Source organism: Zophobas morio, unplaced genomic scaffold, assembly GCF_036711695.1.
Source record: "Zophobas morio isolate AGI-343-1 ecotype UQ-CSIRO unplaced genomic scaffold, CSIRO_AGI_Zmor_V1 ptg000041l, whole genome shotgun sequence".
Taxonomy (NCBI): Eukaryota; Metazoa; Arthropoda; class Insecta; order Coleoptera; family Tenebrionidae; genus Zophobas; species Zophobas morio.
The window spans coordinates 3,229,406-3,253,297 of record NW_026972146.1 but is presented as its reverse complement, the minus strand read 5'-3'; the positions used below and the strand labels follow the sequence as shown (position 1 = coordinate 3,253,297).

The window sequence follows — 23,892 nt, the reverse complement described above, 5'->3', positions numbered from 1 at the left end:
AGATATTGCAAAAAAAAATTGGGCTCAGGGTCCAACTAATTGACAAGATTTCAAAGTATTCAGTTTTGCTATTCTTGATTTCTTCAATAAAATAAATTGACTCAGTCATTAACTTTTTTGAGACACCTCGTATAAACAAATCCAAAAAATATAAATGGAATGGTAAACCACAAGTATAGACTCATCATATTCTGAACATTTTAGATAGGGTATTTATAAAATTAAAACTAATTCAGAGTAAGAATTTGGTCAACACGTAAATTTCGTTGTAGTTTGAGCCTACCTACAAATTCTGCCCTTGGACGATTTGGGCCGCCTCCTTCGGTGACGACCGGCAAAAATGATCCGCCCATAGGCTCAAAACATTTGTGCACTTACGTCTTCGTCGTGATCAAAGGCATTGAAGACATCATAAGGCAAGCAGCTCAACAAGTCGATGATGAACCAACTCTTGAGGTAGTTCATCCGGATCACCTTCGGGTCGGACACCACTTCGCCCCCCGGCCCCACGAAAGTCGTATGAAAATTCAAAACAATATCAATAAAGAAAATAACATCAACAATCGAATCAACAACAAGCAGCGACACGTCTTCGGAGGTCTTGTTCTTGAAAGCCACGTTGTACGGGACCATAATCGCTGTGTAGAACGTGAGACACAGGATGATCCAGTCCCAGATGGCTTTGAAGGCGCAGTAGTGAAGCAAGATATGCGGCGGCGTCTTGGGGGCTTCCTGGCGGTACTGGGGCATGATGTCTGCGCTTAAACTCATCATCTATACATAACCCCAAAAAATCCGAACGCAGCGTGCAAGAACAACAGTTAGTACTTGCAGTACGACTGGTACTGGAACTGACTTGCGCCAGATGCGACTGCTTCGTGGTGTCTTTCAGGTTCGGCAGATGGGAAGAGAACTGCGACACCAGGACCGAGCGACTGCGGGTCACCGAGCGTGCCAACTTGGCGAATTTTGACAGACCTAGAAGTTTCGGGTTACTTCAAACCGAGAAACTCGTACTTCCAAAGTACCTCCTTTCGCATCGTCGGTTTCTATGGGTTGTTTCAGCGCTGTTATGTCCCGAAAAGTCAATAGAAAGAGGACTACCAAGTCGCGCTCGTTCTTTATGGGCGAAATCTGCAGGAGTAGCCATAGTGGTGTTTCTACAAAGAGAGAGTTTTTGAAGTTCGGGTCAAAACTGATGTCCAGTGATGCTTAAGCTTCAAACTAACTAAAGCTGTACTGGCTACTCTATTGTTGACTAACGGTGTTTCGTGCTGTGTACTCTGATATGGTGGCGCTGATGGTGCGTCATTTGACCCAAAATAATACAAACAAATCAAGGAACTAATCGTACTAGTTAAACGAACAAAACAAGCAGTGTTTCTCGGTACCTTGGAACACGAGCATGCCGAGTCGTACCAAAATGGTTGTTAATTTTGAAAAAATGTCACTGTGGAGCGAACGGGATACCTACCTAAGTACCTTCGCAATTTGGTGTGACACACATTTTTAATGAAAGTACCAAATACAGGTACCACGTTAGAATAGAGGGTGTAATGGAAATGGGCGCACAAGTTTGTTGTGGAAACCAAAATGAGAGAGTTATTTTTGATTTTTATGTCGATGGGTATTATTTATTTGCGTCAAAACAAAGAAGAAAATCAGAATGGAGGGGTGCTGGGTAGAATGATGAACGAAAAATCAGTAAAAAGCCATGTGATAGTGCACTTTTGAATCTGAAAATTTGGAAAACAATGTTTGTTTCGTTATTTTACGTTTTTGGAATTTACCAAATCTCAACCAACAATAGTCAAATTTGAGTAAAAAAACATGCCAATAATAAGAGAATAAGTAAGTATATATACAGCATGCCAAAAACACCTACCATCCAGCAAAAAACCGTCTTTTCATTAGTTGGCTAACTGAAGTAGTGTTACTTTCAGTGTCGGATTGAGGACATGGGGGTCCACCGGGAAATTTATATATATAACTAATGGGAAAAATGTGGACATTCCCAATTTCTCAGTATATGCTTAACTTCGACTGTTTATGTTTATACTTCGACCGAATTCGACTATTAACACATTATCACATGGTGATTTCTTATAGAAAAATAGGATTTTCAATTAAGCTCCACCCCTCGGCTTACGACGAATTAAAAAAATCATCAGAATTGAGATAGGGCGGGCGGGCGGGGCGTATATTTTGCCCTTTTTTCTTAGTATACGTAGCCATCTTTTCACAACAAAAAACTTAAAACATGGTTAAAATGGTATATTTTTCGGTTCTGATTTTATAATTTTTCTTTTTCTCAAATTAAAATTCCTGAAATTTTCAATTATTTATTTTTCAAATTTTTCATGCCTTAAATTTTTTGTTTCAGTTTTTATTTTCTTCATTTCTACCATTTATCGGTTTTTCAGTGTTCAGTATTTCGATTTTACAAGCTTTGGGTTTTTCAATTTAAGATCTTGCATTTTTTTGATTTTACAGTTTTTCATTTCTTCAATTTTTGGTTCCGGGTTTTTATTTTCTTTATTTATTTGTTTTTTCAATTTAATTTTTTCAGTTTGTCGTTTCTGGAATTTTTCAGTTTTTCATTTTCGTGTTTAATGTGAAATTTTTAAATTTTTTGGATTCTCAAATTTTCGATTCTCAATTTTTCGACTTTAATTTTTCGTTTTTTCGATTTTAGATGTTTCACTTTTTCGATTTAAAATTTTACGTTTGTTCAATTTTCGATTTGAGATTTTTAATTTTTCAATTTTTCTTATCTTTGATTTTTCGATTTGCAATTTTTTCTTTCGGTTTTTTATTTTTTTTATTTTGTCAATTTTGCGGTTTTCCAGTGTTTTGATTTTATAATTTTTCGTTTTTTCAATTTAAAATTCCTTGAGTTTTCAATTTTTGATTTTATAATTTTTCGTTTTTTCAATTTAAAATTCCTTGAGTTTTCAATTTTTGATTTTTCAATTTTTCATTTCTTAAATTTTTGGTTTTGGTTTTTATGTTCTTTATTTTTACCATTTATCAAATTTTCTGTGTTCAAGTTTTCGATTTTAAAATCCTTGGTTTTTGAATTTTAAGATTTTGTAATTTTTTAATTAGCAGTTTCACGAGTTTTAAATGTTCGTTTTTTTTTTAATTTTCCAATTGTTCTGTTTTCCAATGTTTGATTTAATTATTTTTTCGTTTTGTTAATGTGAAAATTTTCTATTTTTGGGATTTTCAATTTTCGATTCTCAATTTTTCGACTTTAATTTTTCGTTTTTTCAATTTTAGATTTTTCACTTTTTCGATTTAAAATTTTACGTTTCTTCAATTTTCGATTTGAGATTTTTAAGTTTTTCATTTTTCTTTATTTTTAAAATTTTAAGATTTTGCAATTTTTTGATTAGCAGCTTCACGAGTTTTCAATATTTAATTTTTCAATTTTTCTTATCTTTGATTTTTCGGTTTGCAATTTTTTCTTTCGGTTTTTTATTTTTTTATTTTGTCAATTTTGCGGTTTTCCAATGTTTTGATTTTATAATTTTTCGTTTTTTCAATTTAAAATTTCTTGAGTTTTCAATTTTTGATTTTTCAATTTTTCATTTCTTAAATTTTTGGTTTTGGTTTTTATTTTCTTTATTTTTACCATTTATCAAATTTTCTGTGTTCAAGTTTTCGATTTTAAAATCTTTGGTTTTTTCAATTTTAAGATTTTGTACGAGTTTTAAATGTTCTGTTTTTTTAGTTTTTCAGTTTTTCAATTTTTCGTTCGTTTTTTGTTTTTTTTTATTTTTTCAATTTTTCTGTTTTCCAATGTTTTGATTTAATTATTTTTTCGTTTTGTTAATGTGAAAATTTTCTATTTTTGGGATTTTCAATTTTTCGATCATTTCATTTTTTGGTTTTTTCAATTTTATTTAAAATTGCAAAAACTCACATTATATTTTGCCCTTTTTTCTTAGTATACATAACCATCTTTTCACAACAAGAAACTTAAAACATGGTTAAAATGGTACATTTTTGCATATATGGGGCGGAGCTTAATTGCAAAATCGATATTTCGTTACACAAATTTTCCATTATAAACATACATATTTTAAGTTTCATGTTCTGAAAGGAAGTCTACACATATTAAAACAAAAAGGCAAAATGCCAGCCCGCCCACCCACCCTATCTCGCTTGTGATGATTTTTTTTATTCGCTGTTAATCAAAGGGGCGGAGCTTAACTGTAGAATACTTATTTCTTTACAAGAAATTAAATACATGTTTTTGAGTATCGTGTTGTTTAAAATATACTATGTACATTAAGAAAAAAAGGCAAAAGATAGACCCCGCCCACCCACCCTATCGGAATTGTGATGACTTTTTTTATTCTTAGAAACCCAACATTGTAGGGAAATATGGATTTTACAATGCTCCTCCCCTAGGTCCGCCAACGAATGAAAACTTCATTACTATTTAGATCAGGGCTGGTATGGGTGGGGCTTAATCTTTGACTTCAATTTTTTTTCCTAATATACGTAGCAGTCTTTGAATAGTTCAATACTCAAAAACATGTCTTGGTAATTTCTTATAGAGAAATAATAAGGCTTTGGCAATTAATTCTGCTCTTTTGGCTACCGACGATTAAAAAAAATCGTCACAATTGAGATAGGGCGGGTGGGCGGGGCTTATATTTTGCCTTTTTTCTTAATATACGTGGTCGCCTTTTTAGAACAAGAAACTTAAAATATGTCTGTTTAAAATGGTAAATTCTTCTAGGCAAATATGGATCTTGCAATTAAGCCCCGCCCCTCGATCTTACAACGAATGAAAAATTCATCACAATTGAGCTTGGGACGGATATGGGTGGGTCTTAATCTTTGTCTTTTTTATTAATAAACATATTTTTTATTTCTTGTAGAGAAATACGGATTTTGCAATTAACCTCCGCCCTCCGTGGCGCACGACGAATAAAACAATCATCACAATTGAGACTGGGTGGGTGGGCGGGGTTTATATTTTGCCTTGTTTTCTTAATATGTGCAGTCATCTTTTCACAACAAGAAACTTAAAACATGTTAAAGTGGTAAATTTGTATAAGGAAATATCGATTTTACAATTAAGCTCCACCCCTCCGCTTACGACGAATAAAAAAATCATCAGAATTGTGGTAGGGCGGGTGGGCGGGGCCTATGTTTTGCCTTTTTTTTCTAAATATCCATAGCCACCTTTTCAACAAAAGAAACTTAAAACATGGATAAAATTTTTGCAAGGAATTATGGATTTTGCAATTATGAGGCGGAGCTTAATTACAAAATCGATATTTCTTTATACAAATTTTCCATTTTAAACATATTTTAAGTTTCATGTTGTGAAAAGAAGTCTACACATATTAAAACAAAAAGGCAAAATGTCAGCCCGCCCACCCACCCTGAGTTAATTGTGATGAATTTTTTTATTCGCCGTGTGCCAAGAGGGCGGAGCTTAACTGCAAAATTATTCTCTACCAGAAATTTAAACATGTTTTTGAGTATAGTGTGGTTCAAAGAATACTATGTACATTAAGAAAAAAAGGCAAAATATAAACCCCGCCCACCCACCCCGTCTCAATTGTAATGACCTTTTTTATTATTAGAAAGTTAACACACGTTTAAAATGGTGAATTTTTGTAAGAACAAGAAACTTAAAACATGTCTAAAACTGTAAATACTTCTAGACAAATATGGATCTTGCAATTAAGCCCCGCCCCTCGATCTGACAACAAATGAAAAATTCATCACAATTGAGCTTGGGATGAATGGGTGGGGCTTAATTTTTGGCTTGTTTTTTTTCTTAATACATATACACAGTATTCTATGAACAACACGATACTCAAACACATGTATTCTATTTCTTGTAGACAAATACGGATTTTGCAATTAAGCTCCGCCCACTCTTGGCTCGCAACGAATAAAAATATCATCACAATTGAGATAGAGTGGGTGGGCGGGGCTTCCATTTTGCCTTGTTTTCTTAATATGTGCAGTCATCTTTTCACAACAAGAAACTTAAAACATGGAAAAAATGGCACATTTTTTCAAGGAAATGTGGATTTTGCAATTATGGGGCAAAATCGTTATTTGCTTATCAAAGTTTCCATTTTAAACATATTTTAAGTTTCATGTTGTGAAAAAAATTCTAGACATATTAAGACAAAAAGGCAAAATGTAAGCCCGCCCACCCGCCCTGTCTCAATTGTAATGTTTTTTTTTATTAGCCGTGAACCAAGGGGGCGGAGCTTAACTGGAAAATCTTTATTTCTTTACGAGAAATTTAAATATGTTTTTGAGAATCGTGTGGTTCAAACTATGTACATTAAGAAAAAAGGACAAAATATAAATCCCGCCCACCCACCCCGTCTCAATTGTGATGACCTTTTTTATTCCTAGAAAGTTTACGCACGGTTAAAATGGTAAATTTTTGTAAAAACAAGAAACTTAAAACATGTCTAAAATCGTAAATTCTTCTAGACAATTTGGATCTTGCAATTAAGCCCTGCCCCTCGATCTGACAACGAATGAAAAATTCATCACAATTGAGCTTGAGATTGATTGGGTGGGGCTTAATTTTTGGCTTGTTTTTTTCTTAATATATATATTTAATCTTCTTTGAACAACACGATACTCAAAAACATGTTTTTTATTTCTTGTAAAAAAATACGGATTTTGCAATTAATCTCCGCCCACCCTTGGCTCACAACGAATAAAAATATCATCACAATCGAGATAGGGCGGGTGGGCGGGGCTTCCATTTTGCCTTGTTTTCTCAATATGTGTAGTCATGTTTTCACAATAAGAAACTTAAAACATGTAAAAAATGGTAGATTTTTACAAGGAAATGTGAATTTTGGAATTATGGGCAAAATCGATATTTCCTTTTCAAAATTTCCATTCTAAATATGTTTCATGTTACTTGTTATGAAAAGAAATCTGCACATATTAAAACAAAAAGGTAAAATGTAAGTCCGCCCACCCGCCCTATCCCAATTGTGATGATTTTTTTATTCGCCGTGAACCAAGGGGGCGGAGCTAAACTGCAAAATCCTTATTTCCCTACGAGAAATTAAAAACATGTTTTAGAGTATCGTGTGATTCAAAGAATTCTGTGTACATTAAGAAAAAAAGGCAAAATATAAACCCCGCCCACCCACCCCGCCTCAATTGTGATGTCCTTTATAATTCTTAGAACGTTAACACACGTTTAAAATGGTAAATTTTTGTAAGAACAAGAAACTTAAAACATGTCTAAACGGTAAACTCTTCTAGACAAATATGACTTTTGCAATTGAACCCCGCCCCTCCATCTGACAACAAATGAAAAACTCATCACAATTGAGCTTGGGATGAATGGGCGGGGCTTAATTTTTGGCTTGTTTTTTTTCTTAATAGTATCCTTTAAACAACACGATACTCAAACACATGTATTCTATTTCTTGTAGAGAAATACGGATTTTGCAATTAAGCTCCGCCCACCCTTGGCTCACAATGAATAAAAAAATCATCACAATTGAGATAGGGTGGATGGGTGGGGCTTCCATTTTGCCTTGATTTCTTAATATGTGTAGTCATATTTTTACAAGAAACTTTAAACATGTTTAAAATGGTAAATTTGTATAGGGAAATATTCATTTTGCAATTACGCTCCGCCCCTCGGTCTGACAACGAATGAAAAAATCATCACAATTGAGATAGGGTGGGTGGGCGGGGCTTCCATTTTGCTTTGTTTTCTTAATATGTGTAGTCATCTTTTCACAACAAGAAACTTAAAACATAGAAAATATGGTAAATTTTTTCAAGAAAATGTGGATTTCGCAATTATGGGACAAAATCGATATTTTCTTATCAAATTTTCCATTTTAAACATATTTTATGCTACATGTTGTGAAAAGAATTCTACAAATATTAGCACAAAAAGGCAAAACATAAACCCCGCCCACCCACCCCATCTCTATTGTGATGACTTTTTTTATTCCTAGAAACTTGACACAAGTTTAAAATTGTAAATTTTTGTAACGAAAATGGATTTTGCAATTGGGCTCCTCCCCTAGGTCTTCCAACGAATGAAAACTTCATTACTATTTAGATCAGGGCAAGTTTGGGTGGAGCTTGATCTTTGGATTTAATTTTTTCTTAATATACTTAGTATTATTTGAATAACACGATACTCAAAACATGTTTTTAATTTCAAAAGTTGAACATCATAGTCACTATCAACGGCAATGACAATTTTCAGCTTTTATTTTATATGTAATTGGAACATCCTGTATATGTGAAAAATCTGTTGCATCAAAAAAAAATGAGCCCACCGGAAATTTCCCGGTATCTCAATCCGACACAGTGAACTAAAAAACTCAAAAATGTAAAAGTTTTTGCTGGAGTCGGGCCCAAATTGCACAAAGTAATACGTGTAAGGAATTTTAGTAAAAAATGTTAAAAAGTCGTCAGTATTTTTTGTCCCTCGTGTCAACATGCAGTCGAAAGCATCCCTTTTCGAACTTGGTCTCGGTTACAATCGAAAGTCAAATTGCAAAAGCAAGAGACAAAACGAAAAAATCTCGTCAAGAGAATATACAAAACAAGTAGAAGAAGAAAACAAAACCTACAAAGCGTAAGGAGTAAAGTACAAATTTCATAGCTTTAGGAATTGAGAAATTATCGTAACTACATACCTTCTGGAGTGCCTGTAGAAAAAAATAAAATATGTTTAATAATTTTTTTAAAATACGGAGTTACTTAATCGAAATTTAAAGGAAATCAAGGAAATCAATCGAACACAAACAAAATGATTTACGGGTTGTTGTTTAGACGGTCTACGATTGTTCGGTTATGCCACGTGCAGATACAGCTATGACACAGTTTGCAATTTTGTGCATTTTTCGATTGACTGAGTCGTTTTAACACCCATTTTCACTAAAACCTCGATTTCGACGGTGTTCTGATCATGCACTCGTGTCTTCGTTAGATGGAAGCGACTATTGTTACTAACAAGACAACATTCAGCCAGTGGCAACGACATTTACTGCTAGTCATTCAATTTTGACTGATTTTGAAAAATTTGAAAAACACTGAACTACATACCTTTTGTTTCTATACAGAACATGCGCGGTGCAGGAGAACGGACCGGGGGAAACACATAGTTATATAGTAAGTACAATATAATTTTGAAAGGGAAAGAAAAACTTACTACCTATAACTTAAGAGTCATAATGAAAAGGTAAAGAAAAAAAATTGCGCTGAGGTACACAGAAAGTACGTTTTCGTTACTTATAAATATTTAAATATAAATATAGTATTTATCCATCTCGCAACCCGACGAAAACCTGCCAAAGCTAAACAAACAAAAGTGAAACTAGAAAAATTAAACAACTAAATAAACACTAACTAGCAAGCGGTGTCACGTGGACGTCTTCATTATTATTATTCGGGAAAGTTAAACCTGTAGTTATCCTAACAAAGCACCGACAGAAGAAATGAGATGATAGTTAGAAGGAGCTAGTAAGAGAGAGACAGATTGGACTATGAACGACTTACTATTTTTCTTGTAAAGGAGAATCTCAAACTGGTCGTGCAACTGATGCTCGAGGACATGGTCTACTCTACTGATTGTCTCCTTATCGGTAAGTTCGCCGAACATAAAGGCACACCTGCAGGATTTTTGCATTACTTCCGCCCTGTTGTAGCCGGAAATCTTGCAGAAAGACTCGTTGCAATAAACTATCGGGTAGTCGACGATCTGGGCGTTCGCCAGAAGGAAACTGCTGTCGGCTGCAACAAAAACACGTGCGCTCACCCCTCCGGACAATCACTGACGTCACTCGACAAATTATTAAACTTATGGATTCGTTGAACCTGAATAATTTGCTTATCGGTGAAATTAAAAAGATTACGTTACACGCTTGTTAGAAAGTGCGTTTTCTTTATTTCTTGTTAGATATTTCGAGAGATAGAAATCCAACGGAGCGATAACATTGGCGAGCGGAAGACGAATTCTAAGGTAAACGCAATGTTCAGCCTTGAGCACAACACGTAAGGTCGATTAATTATCGTAATTCTCTTGGTAACTAGCGAAAATAAATTCGTGTAACAGAGGTCTAAAAATACGGAAAATTGACCGGGGTTTATCGTAATTTGGAATAGTACAACGTGTGACGGTTGAAAGGACGCGAAAAATGAAAGTTGCGCTAAATCATAGTTCTGTGTTCGCTTACAATAAAGGGGGAAAAGGGACAAAGTTAAAGATAAGAGTCGGGACACAAAGGCAAGGATGTTCTTTGAGTCCTGGGTAATTCCATTTTGTGCCAACGATATGGGTTTAACGTGGATAATGCTTCAAAGTTATGAGACGCTTTTGTTTTAAATATTTATGGCTTGGCTAAGACGAAAAAGTGAAAATTAAGAATTGGAAGCAATGAATGAGGAAGCACTTGTTGCAGATTTGGCTTGTGCAGCAGCTGGAATTTTTGTGGACGTATTATTATCGATCGAACTACCGAAAGTTATGACGGAATTAAACGCTAAATGTGTGTTTGTTCTCTGTAAAAATTTGTGACCGTGTCGTTAAAATACTGTAAAATAAATGTCAACTCCGAAAAAACTGGGTGGTGAAAATTATGGAAAAAATCGTGCTTAACACGGGAAATAATTGGTGTTCGAATTATTCGACTTTGAAAATTTAAACGGACAATTTTTGTAAAATGGTAGTAATTTTCGAAGAAATTAAGCCAAAAACAAGTTCTGGAGATCGAAATCTACAGAAGAATAATTTTTGACGATGCTCGGAATAAGGTCAAAACTTTCATATTTAAAAATTGAACTTTTTTAGAAATTGCCCAAAAATTCGCAAACAAATCTGATGTATAGATTTCGACAAGCTAAATCGAGAAACAGATTATTTATCGTCCCGGAGTAAGATTTGCACAATTACCGGAATAATTTTTTTAATCTTAAAAATTCACTTGTTTTTATGCACTATTTTTGAAAAATAACGTAATAATTTTCGAAAAAATAAAACCAAAAACAATTGCTGGAAGTTGAAATGTAGAAAACTTTATGGTCGTGGAGCAAGATTTCCTAAATATTCAATTAGAAATTAAATTTATAAAAAAACCTTAAAAATTTTCATGTTTTTTTTGACGATTTTGGAAAAAATTGTGGACGTTTTCGAAGAAATTACTCCAAAAATAGCTTCTGGAAGTCGAAATCTAAAAAAAACCTCCTGTAATAATAATAGTTTTCTATGGTGTTTGGAAAAAGGTCAAAATTTTCATACTTATTTAAAAATTGAATTTTTTACAAAGTTGCCCAAAATTCCACGAAAAATTCTGAAAAAGTTTCATAATTAAAATTAAAGTATTTTAGAAATTGTTCAAAAATTTAAAAAAGATTCTGATGTATAAGAACTGAAAATGTAGAGTGTTTATCGTTTTGCAGCAAGGTTTTTGGAAATATTTAGCCTGAGATCAATTTTCTTAAATATCCTGAAAATTCAGATATTTTTTTATGGACGATTTTTGAAAAATGGATGTGATTTTCGAAGAAATTAAGCCAAAAACAAGTTCTGGAGATCGAAATCTGCACAAGAATATCTTTAACAATTTTTGGCGATGCTCGGAATAAGGTCAAAAATGTCATATTTAAAAATTGAACATTTTTAGAAATTGTTTAAAACTTCACAAAAAATCTGATGTATAGATTTCGACAAGCTAAATCGAGGAACAGATTATTATTTATCGTCCCAGACTAAGATTTTCACAATCACCAGAATAATTTTTTTTTTATCTTAAAATTTTACTTGTTTTTATGTACTATTTTTGAAAAATAACATGTAATAATTTTCGCAAAAATAAAGCCGAAAACAATTTCTGGAGGTCGAAATGTACAAAAGAATCTCTTTTAGTAAATTTCGGTGGTGCTCGGAAAAAAGTCAAAATTTTCATTTTTTAAAAATGAAGTTTATTCAAAGCTGCCCAGACTCTCAAAAAATGTTGATTTACTGATCTCGATAAGTTGAATCGAAAATTACAGCATGTTTATGGTCGTGGAGCAAGATTTCGGGAATATCCAATTAGAAATTACATTTATAAAAAAATCTTAAAAATTTCCTTGTTTTTTTGACGATTTTGGAAAAAGTTGTGGTCATTTAAGAAGACATTACTCCAAAAATAACTTCTGGAAATCGAAATCTGCAAAAAACTTCCTCTAATAATAATTTTCTATGATGTTTAGAAAAAGGTCAAAATTTTCATACTTATTTAAAAACTGAACTTTTAAAAAGTTGCCCAAAAATCCACGAAAAACTCTGATTTATATATCTCGACAAACTGAATCAAAAAACAGCGTGTTTATGGTATCGGAGCAAAATTTCCGAAATATTCAGTTTGACTGAACATATTTCTTATGCACGATTTTGGAAAAATGCTAGTAATTTTCGAACAAAGTAATCCAGAAACAGCTTCTGGAAGTCTAAACCTACAAAAGAACCTCTTTTAATAATAATTTTTCACGGTACTTGGAAAAAAGTCAAAATTCTGACGTTTAAAAACTGAAGTTTTTTCGAAGTTGCCCAAAAATCCACAAAAATTCTAGAATTAAATCTCGACGAGCTAGACCTAAAAAGTTAGTTTGTTGTTGTTCCCAGACTACAATTTTCCAAGTATTCGGGTTCAAATTCGAAACTTTGAAATAATATCCCAAAAATGATATATTTTATTTTGGTAATTTTAGAAAAATGGTACCAATTTTCGAAGAAATAAACCCGAAAATAACTTGTGCAGATGGACATCAACAAAAGAATATCTTTCAATAATAATTTTCGATGGTGCTCGGAAAAAGGACAAACATTTCATATTTAAAAATTGAACTTTTTTAGAAATTGCTCTAAAATTCACAAACAAATCTGATGTATAGATTTCGCCAAGTTAAATCGAGAAAGAGATTGTTTATCGTTCCGGAGTAAGATTTTCACAATCACCGGAATGATTTTTTTTAACTTAAAAATCTACTGGCTTTTATGCACTATTTTTGAAAAATAACATGTAATAAAAAAAATTCTGGAGGTCGAAATGTACAAAAGAATCTCTTTTAATAAATTTCGGTGGTGCTCGGAAAAAAGTCAAAATTTTCATTTTTTAAAAATGAAGTTTTTTCAAAATTCTGATTTACAGATCTCGATTAGTTGAATCGAAAATTACAGCATGTTTATGGTCGTGGAGCAAGATTTCCGAAATATTCAATTAGAAATTAGATTTATAAAATATCTTAAAAATTTCCATGTTTTTTTGACAATTTTGGAAAAAAATTGTGGTCGTTTTGGAAGAAGTTACTCCAAAAATAACTTCTGGAAGTCGGAATCTGCAAAAAACTTCCTCTAATAATAGTTTTCTATGGTGTTTGGAAAAAGGTCAACATTTTCATACTTATTTAAAAATTGAACTTTTTACAAAGTTGCCCAAAAATCCACGAAAAATTCTGAAAAAGTTTCATATTTAAAAATTAAACTATTTTAGAAATTGTTCGAAAATTCAAAAAAGATTCTGATGTGTAAGAATTGAAAATGTTGAGTATTTATGGACTTGGAGCAAGGCTTTTGGAAATATTCAGCCTGAGATTCAATTTTCTTAAATATCCTGAAAATTCAGATTTTTTTATGGACGATTTTTGAAAAATGGAAGTGATTTTTAAAGAAGTTAAGCCGAAAACAACTTCAGGAGATCGAAATTTACAAAGAAACTTTAATAATTTTCGTTGGAAAAAACCTGACCTGACCTGACCTGACCTGACCTGACCTGACCTGACCTGACCTGACCTGACCTGACCTGACCTGACCTGACCTGACCTGACCTGACTCGAAAAATGTAGAGTACTGATGATGATCTTGGAGCAAGATTTTCGAAATATTCAGCTTGAGATTAAATTTTTTTAAAAATCCGAAAAATCTAATTATTTTTAGGGACATTTTTTGAAAAAAGGTAGTGATTCTGATGTATAATAGATCTCGACAAGCTAAATCGAAAATTATATTTTAGCCATCTTTTTATAACAAGAAATTTAAAACATGGTTAAAATGGCACATTTTTGCAAAGAAATATGTATTTTGCAATTATGGGGCGGAGCATAATTCCAAAATAGATTTGTCGTTGTACAAATTTTCCATTTTCGACATATTTTAAGTGTAATGTTGTGAAAAGAAGTCTACGCATATTAAAACAAAAAGACAAAATGTAAGCCCGCCCACCCGCCCTGTCTCACTTGTGATGATTTTTTTATTCGCCGTGAACCAAAGGGGCGGAGCTTAACTGCAAAATACTTATTTCTTTACAAGAAATTAAAAACATGTTTTTGAGTATCGTGTTGTTCAAAGAATTCTATGTAAGTTAAGAAAAAAGGGCAAAATATATACCCCACCCACCCACCACATCTCAATTGTGATGATTTTTTTAATTCATAGATTTTTGATCACTCATTTTATTGGACGAAAGGTGGATTCTATACTGATAAATATTCGAATCTATTAGACAGAAAAGTTAAAACTAACCCCACCCACCTTCAATTTTAAATTTCATTGGTTGGAGAACTGCAAGTAAGCTCCACCTCTCGACTCATGACAAATGAAAAAATCATCACAACTGAGATAGGGCGAGTGGGCGGGGCTTATATTTTACCTTTTTTTTAGTATAATGTAGTTCCTTTTCGCAACAAAAAATTTAAAACATGTTGAAAATGATAAATTTTTGTAGGCAAATATCGATTTTGCAATTATGCTCCGCCCCTACGTCTGACAACGAATGAAAAATTCCTCACAATTGAGATCGGGGCGGGTGTAGGTGGAGCTTAAATTTTTACTTTCTTTTTTACTTCATTCATATAATTTTCTTTGAATAACACGATTACCTACTATTATGGTCCTAGAGCAAGATTTCCAGAATATTTAATTAGAAATTAAATTTAGAAATAATTTTTTAAAAATTCACATGTTTTTTTTAACGATTTTGGAAACAATTGTAATCATTTTCGAAGAAATTACTCGATTTTTCATATTTTTATTTTCGATTTAAAATTTTTCGATTTCTAGATTTTTCATTTTTTTCATGTTTGATTTTCTGGATCTTGCATTTTTCGACTTCTCAGTTTTCAATTTTCCGGTTTTCCGATTTTGGGATTTTTAGAATTCTTGATTTTTCGAGATTTTCGGAAATAAAAGTCAAATTTGAATAAAAACTTTGCGATTATTCGGTTTTTCGATTTCTAGATTTTCAGTTTTTTGATTATTCCATTTTTAGATATTTTAGTTTGCGGATTTTTCAATTTCTCGATTAATTGATTTTTTGATTTTTCGATTTTCTGATTTCTGGACTTTTCAATTTTTCCGTTTCTCAATTATTCAATTTTCCGTTTTGACATTTTTCAATTCCTGAAATTTTCGATTTTTCAATTTTGGTATTTTTAAATATATGTATTTCAATTTGGCGATTTATCGATTTTTGGTTTTTACTTGTATGATTTTGCAAAATTTTTCGATTTTTTAAAATATTGTATTTTTCAATTTTTCGATTTTTTCACGTTTTGATTTCTCAAGTTTTCAATTTTTCGTTTTAATTTTTTATTTTTAAATTTTTCGAGTTTTCAGTTTTTCCATTTTTCGATTTATCGAGATTTCCATGTTTCGATTTTTCGATTGTTCAGTTTCCCGATTTTTCGATTTTTTTTTTTTTTATTTCAATATTTCAATTTTTAGCTTTCGATTTTTCGACTTCTTGATTTCTTTCTGAAGAAATGCTATAAAAATTATAAAATCGAAAGAAACACTGAAAAAATAAAGGAAATGAAAAACGAAGAATTGTGGCCTAAAATCGAGAAAATCAAAATTAAAAAACATTGGGAAAATGAAAAATAAAACTCAAGAAATTGAAAAATTGAGGAAACAAGAAATTTAAAATTTTAAAGATTGTAAAATCAAAATATTGAAAATTAAAGAATTCGGAAAATTGAGTAATTGAGAAATCCAAAGATCGCAAAAATTTAAAAATTGGAAAATCGAAAATTTAATTGAAAGGTAAAAAACTAAATAACCGAAACATTATAAAATCGAAAGGAAACTGAAAAAATAAAGGAAATGAAGAAACGAAGAATTGTGGTATAAAATCTAGAAAATGAAAATTAAAACATCGGGAAAGTGAAAAATAAAACTCAAGAAATTGAAAAATTGAGGAAACGAAAAATTGAAAAATCGAGACTAAAAACTGGGAAACTTAAAAATCTAAAAATTGCAAAATCGGAAAAACGAAATATTGTTATATTATGTAAGAAAATTTTCGTGTATAATTCTAGCGATTCTGGAAAAATGGTACAAATTTTTGAAAAAGTGGTGTCGAAAACAACTTGTAAAGACTAAAATCAACAAGAGAATTTTTTTCAAATTTTCGAAGGAACTTTTAATCCTAAAAATTAACACATTTCTTATGAGCGATTTTGGAGAAAATGGTGGTAATTTTTGAGGAAATTGAGCCGAAAATAACTCCTGGAGGTCGAAAACTACAAAATAATCTCATTTAATAATTTTCGACGGTGCTCGGAAAAAGAAAAAAAAATCATGTTTAAAAACTGAACTTTTTTCGAAGTTTCCCAAAAATCGACAAAAAATTCTAGGACACAGATCTCAATCAACTAAATCCAAAATCTTAGCGTGCTGTTGTTCCCGGACTAAGATTTTCGAAATATTCGGCTCCAAATTCGGGTTTTTAAAAAAAGTACAAAAATAACATTTCATTTTGATAATTCGCAAAAATGATACCAAGTTTCGACGAAATGAAGCCGAAAATAACTTCTGGAAGTTGAAATTTACAAACAAATCTCTTATCATAATTTTGAAGTTGCCTTGGTAAAATTCAAATTTTATATACTTAATTGAAAAATTTAAGATTTCTGGAAGTTGCCCAAAAATCGACAAAAAAATCTAGGAAATAATTCTCAAAGAGCTAAATCCAAAAACTTAGTGGGGCGTTCTTCACCGGCCAGGATTTTCGAAATAGTCGGACTTCAAATTCGAATTTTTAAAAAAGTATACCAAAAATAACATTTCATTTTGACAATATTCAAAAATGGTACGAATTCCGACGAAACACCTTACATATAAAAAAATGTGTTCTCCTAAATGAGTTCCAGTTGAAGCCCCAAACATGTTAATAACGGTATTACAAAGCTAAGAATACCTCTGAGACCGCGGAAATGTCATCCATTTGTCTAAATAACCCGCCCCATAACAAAAACGAATTATAATTGGCCTAGCGCTCCGACTTCGACTCCTTCAAGATCTAAATCAACCCCTCGACATTTTAATTTCGGAATTAATCCCTCGCTTTTTCAATCTCCCACGCACCAAACAGAACAAAGCCCTAATCGCGCTCCTGCAAAAACTCCGCTTTATTAAAAATGCATCCTTTAATTCCTTATCCCGCTCCTCCGACCCGGCGCATTCGCCAGCCCTCCCGCATCCGGAAAAGCGTGTCGTTATCCTGCAACTAATAAATCTAGTTTTCCTGCTCTATTTTTAGCAGGGTGGCAGTTAACGAACCCATTCGTGCAGTCACGTCACCTTTCGGAATCCCCCACAGTTTTAGGCCGTTCCTATTTTGACTTATTGACTCGCTCCAATTTCCCTTTGTTTACGTACGCGTTTACGAGATGCGAAAAATACCTATTTATTGTTATGCCGGCAGTTGATGGAATTTATTATGACCCGCCGACGAGCGTTCGGTATATGTGTGTCTGAATTTTTAACTAGGTTCGGTTGGCGGGCGATTTTTAATTTAATTTAATTTGGCTTGTAACGGGTTTGGGTTGGTTTTTATTCATGCGGAGGCGAGGTGGGCGGCAGGTGGGGTGGGAGGGTTGGGCTGGAAATGCTGAAACGAGCTAGATGGAAAAATAACATTGGAGATAAGTGGCGGCGCGATGTGTGTTGAGGGTGGTTTGCATTGACAAAGGGTGTGCTTACTGTAAACAGTAGCACGCAGGGTAGAGTCATGCCAACTTTGCTGGTTATCGGTGGCGTGAAACGGGCGAAAGATGCGTTAAAAGAATTTTAATTCAGATTTGATTCGTTACTTATACCCCCCGGGAAATTGATGACGTCACATTAATTTTATTGGCTTCCATTCTCGAAGTAAACTTGTGTTTAAACTTTATTTCTCCAGATTAGAAATAATTTTTTTGTGTTTTTTACAGTGTTGGCACCCATGTAAATCGACTGTTTGTAAAATAATTTGACATAATATTATTAATATATAATATTTTAACATTACATAGATATATTTTTTTAACCTGTAAGGGTTGTCATAAAAAATAACATTCGACTTTTTTTTCAACTACAGTTTTTCATTTTTCGTTTTTTCAATTTTTTGTTTCCTCAATTTTTAAGTGCTGGGTTTTATTTTTCATTTTCATGATTTTTAAATTTTTATTTTCCCGATTTCATATCACAGTTCTTCGTTTTTTCATTGCCTTTATTTTTTCAATGTTTCTCTCGATTTTATCATTTTTCGTAATTCATTTTCCAGTCTTTGATTTTACAGTATTTCGTTTTTCCAATTTTGCACTTTTTCGATCTTTAAGTTTCTCATTTTTTTTTCTGTTTTTTTTTTCGATTTTATATTTTTTCGTTTATTCAATTTTTCTACCTTTCAATAAAATTTTCGATTTTCTAATTTTTAAATTTTTGTAATTTTTGGATTTCTCAATGACTCAATTTTCTGATTTCTTTATTTTTTAATATTTCCATTCTACAATATTTCGTTTCTCGGATTTTACACTTTTTCGATTTTTAAGTTTCTCAATTATTAATCTTCAAATTTTTCAATTTCTCGTTTCTTGAATTTTTCAAGTTCTTGAGTTTTATTAATCATTTTCACGATATTTTTTTAATTTTTATTTTCTCGATTTTATACCACGATTCTTCCTTTTTTCATTTCCTTTATTTTCTCAGTGTTTGATTCGATTTTATAAAATTTTTCGTATATACATCTTTTGGATTTCCCAATTACTCAATTTTCCGATTTCTTTAATTTTCAATATTTTGATTTTACAATATTTCGTTTTGCGATTTTACATTTTTTCGATTTTTAAGTTTCTAAATTTGTAATCTTTCGATTTTTCAATTTTTTGTTTCTTGAATTTTTCAATTTCTTGGGTTTTATTTTTCATTTTCCCGATGCTTTAATTTTCATTTTTTGGATTTTATGCCACAATTCTTCGTTTTTCCATTTCCTTTATTTTTTCAGTGTTTCTTTCGATTTTATAATGTTTCGTTTATTCGGTTTTTCTACCTTTCAATTAAATTTTTTTCAATTTTTGGATTTCTCAATTACTCAATTTTCCGATTTTCGATTTTTTAATTTTCAAATTTTTGCAATTTTTTTCTGGATTTCTCAATTATTCAATTTTCCGATTTCTTTAATTTTCCATCTTTCCATTTTATAATATTTCGTTTTTCCAATTTTACATTTTTTCGATTTTTCGTTTCCTCAATTTTTCAGTTTCTTGAGTTTTATTTTTCATTTTCCCGATGTTTTCATTTTCATTTTCTGGATTTTATACAAAATTCTTCATATTTTCATTTCCTTTATTTTTTCAGTGTTTCTTTCGATTTTATAATGTTTCGTTTATGCAGTTTTTCTACCTTTCAATTAAATGTTCGATTTTCCAATTTTTAAATTATTGCAATTTTTGGATTTCTTTAATTTTCAATATTTTGATTTTACAATATTTGGTTTTTTCGATTTTGCACTTTTTCTATTTCCAAGTTTCTCAATTTTTGAAGTTTAGAGTTTTCAGTTTTTCGTTTCCTCAGTATTTCAACTTCTGTAGTTTTGTTTTTCATTTTCCCAGATTTTTAATTTTCGTTTTCTCTATTTTACATCACAGTTCTTCGTTTCTGATTTCTTTAGTTTTTCAGTATTTTTTTTTTCGATATAATAATTTTTCGTTTATTCAATTCTTCTACCTTCCAATAAAATTTTCGATTTTCTAATTTTTAAATTTTTGCAATTTTTGGACTTCTCAATTATTCAATTTTCCGATTTCTTTAATTTTCAATATTTCCGTTAATCCGATTTTGCACTTTTTCGATTTATAAGTTTCTCAATTTTTAAACCTAAAATTTTTAAATTTCTTGTTTCCCTAATTTTTCAATTTGTTGCGTTTTATGATTTATTTTCCTACGTTTTTTTAATTTTCATTTTCTCGATTTTATGCCACAATTCTTCGTTTTTTCATTTCCTTTATTTTTTCAGTGTTTCTTTCGATTTTATATTTTTTCGTTTATTCAATTTTTCTACCTTTCAATTAAATTTTCGATTTTTAAATTTGTAAATTTTTGCAATTTTTGGACTTCTCAATTACTCAATTTTCCGATTTCTTTAATTTTCAATATTTTGATTTTACTATATTTCGTTTTTTCGATTTTGCACCTTTTCTATTTCCAAATTTCTCAATTTTTGATGTTCCGATTTTTCAGTTTTTTGTTTCCTCAATATTTCAACTTCTTTAGTTTTGTTTTTCATTTTCCCGGATTTTTAATTTTCATTTTCTCTATTTTACATCACAGTTCTTCGTTTCTCATTTCTTTAGTTTTTCAGTATTTTTTCGATTAAATAATTTTTCGTTTATTCAATTCTTCTAGTTTTCAATAAAACTTTCGATTTTCTAATTTTTAAATTTTTAAAATTTTTGGAATTCTCAATTATGTATTCAATTTTCCGATTTCTTTAATTTTCAATATTTCCATTTTACAATATTTCGTTTTCCTGATTTTTCAAGTTCTTGAGTTTTAATATTCATTTTCGAGACGTTTTTTTATTCTCATTTTCTCGATTTTATGCAACAATTCTTCTTTTTTTCATTTCCTTTATTTTTTCTGTGTTTCTTTCGATTTTACTCCTATAATTTTTCGTTTATTCAGTTTTTCTACCTTTCAATTAAATTTGATTTTCCAATTTTTAAACTTTTGCAATTTTTGGATTTCTCAATGACTCAATTTTCTGATTTCTTTAATTTTCTATATTTCCATTTTACAATATTTCGTTTCTCCGATTTTGGAAGTTTTCGATTTTTAGGTTTCTCAATTTTTAATCTTTAAATTTTTTAATTTCATGTTTCCTCAATTTTTCAAATTCTTTCTTTTTATTTTTCATTTTCCCGATGTTTTTTAATTTTCATTTTCTCGATTTTATGCCACAATTCTTCGTTTTTTCATTTCCTTTATTTTTTCAGTGTTTCTCTCGATTTTATAATTTTTATAGTATTTCTTCAGAAAGAAATTGAAAAGTTGAAAAATCGAAAGTTAAAAATTGAAAAATTTAAATTAAAAAAAAAATCGAAAAATCGAAACATGGAAATCTCGATAAATCGAAAAATGGAAAAACTGAAAAATCGAAAAATTTAAAAATCAAAAAATTAAATCGAAAAATTGAAAACTCGAGAAATCCAAACATGAAAACATCGAAAAATTGAAAAATATAAAATTTAAAAAATGCAAAATTTTGGAAAATCATACAAGTAAAAAACAAAAAAATTGATAAATCGCCAAATTGGAATACATATATGTATTTAAAAATCCCAGAATTGATAAATCTAAAATTTGAGGAATTGAAAAATGCCAAAACGGAAATATCGAAAACTTGAAAAATTGAATAATTGAGAAATGGAAAAATTAAAAAATCCAGAAATCGGAAAGTGTTCTACCTTTCTTTATTTTTTTGAATTTTCAATATTTCGTTTTTTCGATTTTTATTCTTTCGTTTATAAATTTTTCAAGTTTTTGAGTGTTGTTTTTCATTTTCTCTATTTTTAATTTCATTTTCTCGATTTTATATCATAACTCTTCGTTTTTTCGTTTTCTTTATTTTTTCAATACTCCTTTCGATTTTTTAATTTTTCATTTTCCCAAATTGCAAACTGAAGAACTTAGAAAATAAAAATTAAAATATCGAGATATTATACATCGAAAAAAAAATGAAACGAAAAATTAGAAAGAAGAAAAAACGAATCAAATTGAAAAATTGAAAAATCGAATTCAAATCCTATAATTGACAAATTCTAAAATCGACAATTGAAAAAGTGATTTTTTTTTTAATTATATTTATTATTACATACAGGGTGTTAAAAAAATTGTAAACTATATTTAAAATGAAAACTAGAAAAATTGCAAATCAAAAATTGAAGAAACGAAAAGCTGAAAAATCGAGAAATTGAAAAATCTAAAATTGAACAACCGTTGCATATCGCAAAATTAAAGAAACAAATAAAAATGAAAAATTGAAAGATTCCAAATCGAAAAATTGAAGACACGGAAATTGAAAAAACTAAAATTGGAATACAAAAAATTATGAAATCGGAACACTGAAAAATGGAAAAATTGTAAATATGAAGAAATTTGAGAAAACGAAAATTTAAAGAATGAATATCGAATAATTGCAAAACCTAAAAACTGAAGAAACAGTGAAAAATGAAAAATTGGAAAATCGGGAAATTCAAATCGAAAAATTTCAAAATCTAAAAACTGAAAAATTCAAAAGTTGAGAAATTGAAAAACTGTAAAATTTAAACCAAAAAGTGAGTGTTGTTTGCGACGGGATTTTGCTTTATAGAGGTTATCAGAAAACAAAAATTGCACAATTTTTTACAATTTTTCAAAGAAAAGGTAGTTGTTTTAGTGATGTTTTGGTGGTCGCAGTGTTAAAAAAAACGACCACCCTGTATATCTAAAATTTTTGATTTCAAAACTACTTCTTTGTTGTTTCCAAGGAAGTGGTAATCCATTCATGACGTGCCGCTACTTTCGAATACTAATCAACCTTCGATTTGTTTATTTGTTTATACGAAATATCGGCATTCTCAGAACCGTAATAAATGCTTATTCATTCATCCCCGCACACGCAATATTCCTCCACCGCCGAACTTTTCCGTAAAATTCGCACTTATCCCGCAAAACCCCAGAGCAGAATAATAAATAAACAAAGCACCCAAATCGGTAGCCATTTTAAATAATGGATATTTCAATCACACCGAAACCCCCTTTACGCCTTCTTCCGACCCCACCGCTAATAATTCTCGCCATAAACCCACCGCTCCCGCCCCACATCTACATCTAAAAACCCCTTACGTTGCGAATTGGACCTCCTGATAATATTTTCCAAAAACGTGTTCTGAGGGGCCACCAGGCCCCGTCTCCCTCCCGGCATGTCTCCTCTTCCTACCAAACGTCCTCAGCTATGTTCGTCATCTCGTAATTTCGATCATGCTGTCAGTCTTACACCCTTCTAAACAAACTAAAAGAAGCCATAACAGCGCACTTTAGCCCGAGTCTAGATGCCGCAGCTTGCACACCATATTGCAGAAGGAGTTGCTAGCACTAGTATGTAGCACATTATTTTCTCACGGATGCATTTTTCGAACACTGTGCCGCCCGCACCGACATTGTCGTCACACATGCTTCCATTACAGGAGACTCCAAGAATCGGGGAAGGTCTTCCGGGAGAGTCAATCAGGGCATTGCGGCGACGGTTTATTTATTTAGTTTACGTCCGTGTTGACGATTTTACGTTTCATTGTACTGGCGATTGTATAAACACTGCGCTAGACGAATGTCATCGTTGGCGTAACGAAAAATCGAAAACGACGGCAGCGCCGGCCGGCGGGACGCAACGGCGGCGGCGGGAACTAGGGGATCGAATTCGTAAGGGGGCTGCTGGCGGTAGAGAAACTTTCAAGGAAAACGACCGCAGAAGTGGCAAAGGGGCTGTTTTTCGAGCTGATTTTATTGGTACTGGGATGGAATCGAGAATCATATCTTGAAAAAAAAACTTTTTTGTCACAAGTTAGACATGC

At 31.4% G+C, this 23,892-nt stretch overlaps 1 protein-coding gene across 5 annotated transcripts in view; it reads right to left on the bottom strand.

Moving 5' to 3' along the window:
* The window catches only part of LOC135140997 (potassium voltage-gated channel protein eag), a 56,669-nt gene extending 33,014 nt beyond the window's left edge, over nucleotides 1-23,655 (bottom strand). For 4 of the 5 annotated variants that reach the window (XR_010282301.1, XM_064071765.1, XM_064071768.1 and 1 more), the window contains exons 1-5: nucleotides 23,168-23,655; nucleotides 9,544-9,777; nucleotides 1,029-1,160; nucleotides 857-978; nucleotides 379-774 (exon numbers count right to left, since the gene is read on the bottom strand). Coding sequence is in view for 4 of the 5 variants with exons in the window: in XM_064071765.1 (XP_063927835.1) it covers nucleotides 379-774; nucleotides 857-978; nucleotides 1,029-1,160; nucleotides 9,544-9,777; nucleotides 23,168-23,246 (963 nt within the window). In the remaining variant the exon portion in view is untranslated. Of the gene's footprint in view, nucleotides 1-378; nucleotides 775-856; nucleotides 979-1,028; nucleotides 1,207-9,543; nucleotides 9,778-23,167 lie in introns of those variants that run through there. The other variant, XM_064071766.1, reaches the window with a different exon arrangement.
* Nucleotides 23,656-23,892: the final 237 nt, after the last annotated feature.